General features: G+C 32.1%; 1 protein-coding gene across 1 annotated transcript; it reads left to right on the forward strand.

Moving 5' to 3' along the window:
* Nucleotides 1–3,671: 3,671 nt before the first annotated feature.
* Nucleotides 3,672–7,794, forward strand: LOC112504279 (rab9 effector protein with kelch motifs-like). Its single transcript, XM_025108218.1, has 8 exons — nucleotides 3,672–3,800; nucleotides 5,551–6,078; nucleotides 6,163–6,228; nucleotides 6,309–6,475; nucleotides 6,556–6,737; nucleotides 6,812–7,176; nucleotides 7,259–7,363; nucleotides 7,451–7,794. The coding sequence occupies exons 1-8, from the start codon at nucleotides 3,672–3,674 to the stop codon at nucleotides 7,763–7,765; spliced, it is 1,857 nt and encodes a 618-aa protein (XP_024963986.1). The 3' UTR covers nucleotides 7,766–7,794.
* The last annotated feature ends 2,688 nt before the right edge of the window (nucleotides 7,795–10,482 follow it).

Raw genomic sequence — 10,482 nt, forward strand, 5'->3', positions numbered from 1 at the left:
ATATATATATATATATATATATATATAAAAGATAAAGTTATAATAATATAATATAATTAATTTTGCACTATAATTTTCATCATTTGGTTGGTTTGGTTCTAACCATGGTTATAGATTTCAAAGAGAATCATTCAAAATAAGACAAACTCATAAGGCAAACCTCATTATTCGACACAAAAGCATCCAATCCACTTTCTTTATAATAATATAATTAATTTTGCACTATAATTTTTATCATTTGGTTGGTTTGGTTTCTAACCATGGTTATAGATTTCAAAAAGAATCATTTAAAATAAGGCAAACTTATAAGGCAAACCTCATTATTTGACAYAAAGGCATCCAATCCACTTTCTTATACACTTCATTTTGTTCAAATCTTTCAATTCTTCACCAATGTGGGACAACTAAAATTCCAGTACAATCCACCATTTGAGAATACTTAATTTTTATTGTGTCACCTCAATATCCTAATAAGATAACTTTATGACTCGCTGAGCTAACACAATATAAGATTTGTTTTGCAAAAATAAGGCCATTCAAATAAGATAACCTTATGACTCAAACCTCATGAGTTGACACAATAAGTCTTAATTCTTTTTTCTTATACACATCTTCTTATTCCAATCTTTCAATCTCTCACCAATGTGGGATATCTCAAACTCAACCATAATTCACCAACACCTTAATACTCAATTCTCATGATGTCACCTCAATACTCTTGGTTCTTCCTTTCCACACACAAAAACTCCATATGCCTACATAATTCCAACTTTAATGTGAATATCTCCGATCCAATTTTAGTGTGAATATCTCCAATTAAAAGACGAAAATACTATACTTACATTAACAAAAACTCATATCATATCTCTTATTGAATGACGCTTCAAATAAACAAAAGTGCAAATCACCTCAAAAACTGAGTAGAGAAAAAGAATTGAGAAGTTTTTTTTTTCTATCCAATGTTACACTATTTCTTCAAGGATTCAGATGTCACTTTATCCACACACAAAAACTCCATATGTCTACATAATTCCAACTTTAATGTAAATATTTCCGACTAAAAAAAGAAATATTATACTTACATAAACAAAAACTTATATTATGATTTGTCTTATTGAATGACACCTCAAATCAACAAAATGCAAATATACGATAAGCTTATGAATCAAGCTTTTTGAGTTGACACAATGAATTTCATTCTTTTTTTTTCCTTATACACATCTATTTATTCTAAGCTTTCGATCTCTCATCGAAGTAGGATATGTCAAACTCAACCACAATTAACCAATACTTCAATATATAGATACCAAATTACCTCATGATGCGCCTAATTATCTCTTGGTTCTTCTTTATATATATATATATATATATACACATACACACACACATATATTTATTGATGATTGTAAACACAATTCATTTTTTATTTTTATATAATAAAGTTTTGCAAAATTAGGATAAAATAACCTTATGACACAAGTCATATGAGCTAACACAATATAAGATTTGTTTTGCAAAAATAATATCATCCAAATAAGATAGCCTTATGATTCAAACCTCATGAGTTGATACAATGAATCTCATCCTTCTTTCTTATACACACCTTCTCATTCCAATCTTTCAATCTCTTACCAATGTGGGATATCTCAAACTCAACCACATTTCACCAACACCTCAATACTCAATTCTCATGATACCACCTCAATACTCTTGGTTTTTCCTTTATATATATATATATATATATATATATATTATATGAAGATATAATAATATAATATAATTAATTTTGCACTATGAATTCTACCATTTGGTTTGATTGGTTTCCAACCATGATTATAGATTTCAAAAGGGTCATCCAAAGAAAGACAACACTATGAGACAAACCTCATATTTGACAAAAAAACATCCAATTCACCTTTCTTATACACTTCATTTTGTTCAAAATTTTCAAATCTTCACCAATGTGGGATATCTCAAACTCAACCACAATTCACCAACACCTCAATACTTAATTCTCATGATGCCATCATATATATATATATATATATATATATATAGATTAAATGAAAATCATAATATTTTGCTTATAACGTCTTAATTATGAAATTATTCCTACGATGCCATGAAATAAGTTCATCCAAGATTGATGCGTGTACCGTGTAGTGTGTAAAGCTAGAATTTCTAACATATTATTTTAAAATTGACATTTTAACAAATTTTGCTAAATCTTTTTTGCTAACAGATATTCTAAAACTTAAAAGATAATTTAAATTATATTTTCAACGATGAAGAATTTTGAAATTAAATTTTTAAGAAAAATAAGATAGATTATTAAAATTTTCAAATTCAAAAAACTCTGAAAAGTAATTATCATAAAAAAGAAATAAATTTAAATTATATTTTCAATCATAAACAATTCTGAAATTAAATGTTTAAGATTTTTTTTATTAAATGTATGAAATAGTTTAATAATATGATTAATGTTGTAATCTCTAAAATGAAATTTTTTTTGAAGCTAAATGAAACTTTTTTAGATTTTGATTTTTAATTCTATGTTTAAGAGAAATTTTACAATATCATCTATTTAACAAACAATTTTTATCAAACATGACTCATTTATCAGCTATCAACTTATATACCATCCAACAACTAAAAACATCTCCGATAAATTCTCCATATGAAAAAAGTAGATCACATTTTTCAAATGCGAAAAACTCTTCAAAAATGGCTGCTTAAAAAAAGAAATGATCTTTATTATTTCTATCAATGTTCTTGAAATAAAATTATGAAAGAGAAATAATATTTTAATAATAAAGTTTTTATATTGTAATTTCCAAAATGAAAAACTCGTTAGAGATGAACGTAAAATTTATTTTGAATATGCTCAAATTTATCAATTACATCATCTTCAATGAAAGTTATTGTAAGAACCTAGTTTTTATACTTTTTGTCATGTTATTTTTAACTCGTCAAATTAAGAATCTATATAAAAATCCATAATGATAGTTATTATAAGAACTTATTTTATGTATCCCATTAATTTTCAACATCTATAATTATCATATTTTTACAATAAATATCAAATATTTAATTTAAAAATCAATAAAATATTGTTTTACATCAGATTTAAGTTAAGAATCAAAATTTTTATAAATACACACACGATATGAGATTTTTATAAAAACTTTATCCAATAATAACCCTTTTTATAGAACATTACACTTTTTAACTATAAAAACAGCCAAAAATAACGCAATTGTAAACAGAAAATTGTTATGAACTTAAAAAGAATAAAAACTAATCCACACATAATAATATTATCATGCACACATATAATTAAAAAATAGTATTTTAAAACGTAAACCGATACGTCTCGAAAAGAATCAACATAAAACATATAATAATGCTAGTAATACTGATTTTTATTGGAGTGTTGAAAATTAAATAAGTGGAAAACACACAAGAACTATTCTTACCTCAATCAAAACCCATATGTGTGTTGCAGTATATTTATTTATTTATTGGTGAGACACTGATGTCGACTTGAAAGCTCCCATCTTTTCATGTCTTTTTCCCTCTCTTCCTCAAAACTCCATACTTGAACTTGATGCATTTCTCTTTCTTTTCATCTCCATCACTTTACACCTTCACTGCAGTGTGTTGAGTTCTTCATGGGAAACAATGGCGATATTATTGTCAACAAAGCAATGTGGTTGTACCCAAGATTCATGGGCTTTAACCCTTCTGAAAGATGGGGTCATTCTTCTTGCTTCTCTAATGGTTTCCTCTATGTCTTTGGTGTATGTATTTAATTCCCTCTATCTCTCTCTCTTTCTATCTCTCTCTCTTTCTGTATCTCTCTCTTTCTGTATCTCTTTCTCTCTCTCTCAATGTATATATATATATATAGTATGTATGTATATATGTTTCCATGAATTTCTCTATAGCTTCAGCCTTCAAATGGGCAACAACAAGTTACGCTTTCTGTTCTTGTTTTTGGTTGTTGCTATCTCTCTCTCTCTCTGTGTATATATATATATATATATATATATATCTATGTATGTATGTATAGAGTGGTATAGAGCGAGTTTCGGAGAGAAAACCAAAAAACGAAAAAAAAAAATAGGAAAACGAAGGAACCATTTTGATAACCATTTATCTTTAGTAGTAGGGTATGTACATACAAAAGAATTGTAGATTTTTTTTCTAGTTTCTATATACATGTACACATTATCGGACATATTACTTGTACGCTCCTGTGCTTACTGTATACTGAATGTTTTTTTTCATTTTCTTTATGGTTTTCTCCATACCCGACTTCAAATGGGGCAATAATAAGTTATGCTTTTAGTTCTTTGCCATTTTCAAATATGTTTATTATTGTTTGCAAATCTTGGGGGTTTATAAGTTAAGAGACTCGGATTTAGAAGCTTTGTGAATGGGAGAACAATATTTTGGTAAAACTTTTATTGTTTGATTATTGACCATTTTTGAATTGATAAGTGAATTTAATCCCCACTTAATTGCATACATAAGTTTTACTTCCACGACCACTTTAATGTACTTGGGGTGAGGGTCTGTTTATAAACAGTTTAATTTGACTCCCAACTTATCAGGTCATTTATATAGATAGATTATTTGGTAATGACTTGGGGGTGTTTGGGATTGCTTATTTGAAACAACTTGTATTTTTCGGCAGAAACACTTATCAACTTATTATAAGTTAGAAGTGTTTAATTTCTTCAAAAGCTCATTGTTACCGGTTTGATACCGGTATAAATTATTTATTCAAACACTTAAAAGTGCTTATTCAGTATTGTTTTTATAAGCAATCCCAAATAGTGCTTATTCAATATTTTATTTCAATGGTGTCCAACACCCTCCTATTTATAAGAAAACCTGACAGATTAATCAACCATAATGGAAAATCAACCAAACAGCCTCTGACCTAGAATCGTTCAGCAAAAAGTGTATGACACTCCACAGCATCTTTAAAGTACTGGGGGAGGTATATAACGTGTCCGAGGAGCAGGTGGGTAGTTTTGCCTGGAGTTGAAACCCTGAACATTTTCATATTTCTGCAAAGATATTCACCTCATTGCCCACTAGTGTGAAGCTTAAAGGTTACGGCTCAATATGGTCCGAAATATACATCATATGAGGGAAGTTCTGTTAGGAACCCAAATTGATTAGGAACTCCGGAACTGCCCACAATATGTTATGTATCCTTCTTCAAGATGAATATTCTGAATATGTTGCAACGTTCGCTATGAATATGTCACGTCTTGCATTGTGGGCGGTCCTTCGATTCCTAATCGATTTTATGTTCCTAACAGGACTTGCCTCTGTATCATCCGTCCTTAAAAAATTGCTGAGTTTGACTTGACACTTGGTTGAATTAAAACAAGAAAAAAACCATGTGGAACAAATATAAACGAATTGAATTTTGTAATGATTACTAACATGAGATAGTTTTGCAGTTTTCTGAACAAATAAATATAGGAAGTGCTGCATTTCTTTTACTGAATTCTAACAAAATTCGCATTCTAGGGATGTTGTGGTGGTCTACATTTCAGTGACGTTCTAGTGCTAAACCTTGAAACCTTGGCATGGACCAATCTAGCAACCACGGGTGCCGGCCCTGGTCCGAGGGACAGTCACAGTGCCGTCATTGTGGGTCACATGATGATAATATTCGGTGGAACCAACGGCTGCAAAAAAGTTAACGACATTCACATTTTGGATCTCTTGACACGCGAATGGACACGACCAAACTGTAAAGGAGTCGCTCCGACGCCTCGAGAGAGCCATACGGCCACTGTCGTTGGCCATGACCGATTGGTGGTTTTTGGTGGCAGTGGTGAAGGGGATGCCAATTATTTGAACGATTTGCATATTTTGGATCTCAGAACGATGAGGTGGAGTTCACCCGAACCGAAGGGCGATGTCCCCGTGCCGAGGGACAGTCATAGTGCTGTCGCCATAGAAAACAAAGTTTTTGTCTATGGAGGCGATTGCGGAGACCGCTACCGTGGTGACGTCGATGTTTTCAATGTTGACACTATGACTTGGTCAAAGGTAATCAGAGCTTCAAATATATGTTTTTATTCGATTAATTAGTCGTCAATCGTGAACTAAAGTGGTTTTCGCGTGAATGTTTAGTATGCTGTTCAAGGCCCGTCACCGGGGGTTCGAGCAGGACACGCTGCAGTCACTGTTGGGACAAAGGCAATTATTTATATCAAAATGTATAATTAAATCTCGACTCTTAGGGATCAAACTAATTGAATCGTGATGTAAACTTGCAGGTTTTCATGATCGGTGGAGTTGGTGACAAGCAGTATTATAACGATGTTTGGGTGCTTGATACGATCACGTGTTCGTGGACTCAGCTAGAGGTTCGAGGCCAACAGCCGCAAGGGCGTTTTTCGCATACGGCTATCGTCGCGGATTCTGATATAGCCATTTACGGAGGGTAAGTATTCTTCATTCTGAACCCTAGACCCTAAAACTCAAAGTATTGGTTTTTCATGGTTGCATAATCTTAATTTCCAGGTGTGGTGAGGACGAGAGGCCACTCAACGAGCTACTCATCTTGCAGCTGGGATCGGACCGTCCAAATGACCGATATAACAACTGCATATGCACGGTGTTTGGAAGCCAACGCGACCAAGAAAAAAGACACCTCTTACACGAACATCAAGCCAACACGAAACGGTCGTCGCCATTCAATTCAGGTTCAATTCGTAAAAAATTATCATGAAACATGTTACAAGTTTTGTATCTAATGTTGGTGTATTTCGACTAGAAGATCCGATGCACACGAAAAGAAAAAGAATGTCGAATTTAAAAGCGTGTGAAGTGATAGAATCAGAACCCGAAGAACACTCACTTTCCCTCTCCCAACATTCATCTCCGTCTCATTCCGATCAAGAACGAACTCTAGTGAAACAACCTTCAAACTCAGCCGCTCAAACTTTGCCGTTTTTTAAGCATCAAAATCAAATTTCAACCAGTAGCAAGCAAATCCCAGGTACCCAATCGAATCCTATCACGATCCTCAGTCGAGCGACACCCAATCTGCAGTTCGTCCAAGAACAATCCGATCACCTGAAAAACCATCATGCAACTCGCCGAGATCATAGAAACTTTGAGGCATTGCGTGTTCAAAACCTGGTAAACGAGTCTGCAGAACACAAAATTCATTCTATTTACACAATTTAAACTGTTTTAATCGGTTGGTTAATTTGAATCTCAGATTGGCGCAGAAGTTCACGGAAAAGTTGATGGAGCATTCGACTCAGGTTACTTGATGACTGCAATGGTTAACGGTCGGATCTTCAGAGGAGTCTTGTTCCCTCCAGTACGCTTCCTATATATACTTTCGATTAATTACTCTCCGGTTCCTTCAATTAATCCATCACGAAAATTTAACTCTTTTGTAAACCAGGGGCCAGAGGTTGTTTCAAGAGGAGGTTTTCGCGACAGCCATAGTCGCAGATCGCCCACGAGCCATATGGCTCAAAGAAACCTGCATGTAAATCGTGCTTTCATCAGGCACTCGAACCATGCACCGGCTCATGGACCAGAACCGAACCATCATGGTTACCAACTCCAAGATCATGCAGTCCATAGACCATCACCGGTGGTTAGGTCAGTTCCAGGTTTATCGTTGGGGAGAGAACAAGCGAAGGTTCAGAACCATGAACTCCATGGTGTGCTTCTTACGCTGGGTGGTCCAGGGAGCGGGCACGGTGGCTCGTAGCTAGATCAAATGGCTCAGACCCTAGCTTTTTGTTTGTATATTTGAGATAAGGTAGCCTAGATTTCATTTTACTCGTGTAAACACTAAAATCTTCTAATGTTTATGCACACAAGATTTGATTGTTTATTTATAACTAGAATTATACTAGTACAATGAGTTTGATATATTTTGATTTTAATATTTTATTTTATTTTATTTTTTTAGTCATTATTACAAAGTTAGGTTTATAGAATGCTATGAATTTCTAAGGATCCTAATTCTAGAGTGTGTTATAAGACAACTATAAGACTAAAAATAAATTGACCTATCTAAAAATATTTTAATAGATTTATAAGACGTTTTTTGACATCTTAATTTTTTTGGGACACTTTTAGTGCAAAAGGTGACATCAACTATTTTATAAGACACTTTTGACAAATGTTCTGTAAACGCATATTTTTTATAGGACATTTGTTTTTATAAAATAATTTTTCAAATATTGTCTTACAAAATAGCTAACACGACATGTTTTCAAATAGTGTCATATAAAATAGCTAACACGACATGTTTTCAAATAGTGTCATATAAAATAGTTAATATGACGTTTTATATTAAAAATGTCCTAAAAGAACTTGTTACGACGTCTAAATTGAAACATCTTATAAACTTATTATACCGCCTTTAGATAGAACATTTTATATTTTGGTCTTATAAATGAAGTCTTATAAGACAGTCTATTATGACAGGTTAGAAAATGCTGGGGTCCTATAAACCCAATGTTGTAGTGTCTCTGTCGATTTTATAATACAGTTTTGTGTGTTTTAGGGCCGCATTCATGTGACATCAACATGTTTTTGTGAGACCACACAATAATAATAAACTTTAACAAAAAAACATTGTAAAGGTAAATTTGAAAATAATATATTGCTATTAGTATAAAATTAACAATCTAAAAGTTCTCGTTTTCTCGTATAATTTGTTCAATTCAGTTTTTTATTATAATTTAATTTATTTAGATTTAAAATAAAGATGTTATTTATACAGTTTTAATAATGTAATATTTTTTGTTGTAAAGATAATGATTAAGTATTCTGTTTGTATACAAAAAATATTTTTTATATTTAAAATCAGGTGTTTATCCTCTATATGATTATGTTTATCTGTTTATTATTTAAATTCAAACATGCAACATTAAAATGTTATATTCATACATCATTTATTAGTAATATCCAATTTTTAAATATGCATAAAAATGGTTTATAAGAATACATCAATTACTTTATAATATAATATATTAATATGGAGAAACACTTTAATTTCCAAGACACTATCTTATACATGAAAACTTTTCTGTTTTAGTGAACTGTATCACGTAATATAGTCAGAAACATTTCGATTATGAAGACGACAACTTGAACCATCAATTTTGATTTATCTTTTGCTTTATTTTTTTCACATGATCTGTTTTATGGTCTTGTGTAGTTTTGGGAAAGTGAGGTGGCTTTTGTTTTTAAAAGGTGTTGAAGTCTAAAATCTTATTTCGGTTTTGATTAATAAGAGATGGTGCTGAAGTAAATCTAAATCAATAAGAATGTTTGTTTTTGTAAACTGACAAACGTCTGAAGTTTGAATCAATTGTTTGTTTTTGTAAAATCAGGTGCAAATTTTTTGCAAAATTCTCTTGATTTTCTTAAAATTCTCATTGCCGAAAACAATTTCAAGAATTGCTTAACAAATGGAACACATAAACAACCTTTTGTATATCTTTCAGACTTTCGATGCTATCGGGAATGCTGCCGGTGAGTTTGTTTGTAGAAAGATTGATACTTTTGATAGATGATAGATCGCTGATAGAAGTTATTGTTTCACCATTAATCATCTAAGCTAACCTAGAATACATAAATTATGTATATATATACACACACATACACACACACACACAGACACACACATATATATATATATATATAGAGAGAGAGAGAGAGAGATAGTAGGTGGGAGCATGCATTTCACATAGGTGATGAAAGTACGGGGACGTTCCTAGTAGAGAAAGAAGCAATAGCCAAAGAGAATAAAAAATGAGAAACAAGAGGAATTAAAATATTATTTTACCTCTTATTTATTCAGAACCTATTAAGAGATAAGAGACTTTGAAAAAAAAACAAATAGTTTGAATTACAAAACGTCTAAATGAATCAAACATAAGTGTTAATTAAGTGTAACACCCCCAATACATACATTGCATATAACACATATATTATACATAGAATACATGTCTTCTCCCACATAGGTTCATAATACAAAAGTCTTTAATGTAAAATACGCAACTCATAAAATTCCAAAAGTACATGTTCTTGCATCCTAGCATCTATGCTTCCAAAACAGCTAAGCACATAGGGAAGTAATTCATATAATGCTCTTTCCCTTATTATCTTTACATGCACACATAGTTTTGAAAACACGAAATGAGGGTTAGACCTGAATGTCTAGTGAGGTTCCCTTTTATATAATGCAGGGTGAAGATTACCTAAACATTTATCAAATAATCATTTCACAACATGCGGAATAAAATCAGATTCTGCTTTGGTCCATCGAGCCTCTGGTTCCAAACCACACTTGTAATATATTTCAATAACCAGGACCAGAGCCCCTCTGGTCTCTTTTCCAGAGCTTCTGGTTCTTCGACCAGAGCCCCTCTGGTCTCTCTTCCAGAGCTTCTGGTTCCTCGACCAGAGCCT

Source organism: Cynara cardunculus, unplaced genomic scaffold (genome assembly GCF_001531365.2).
Source record: "Cynara cardunculus var. scolymus isolate 2C unplaced genomic scaffold, CcrdV1 Un_Scaffold_5079, whole genome shotgun sequence".
NCBI classification, from domain to species: domain Eukaryota; kingdom Viridiplantae; phylum Streptophyta; class Magnoliopsida; order Asterales; family Asteraceae; genus Cynara; species Cynara cardunculus.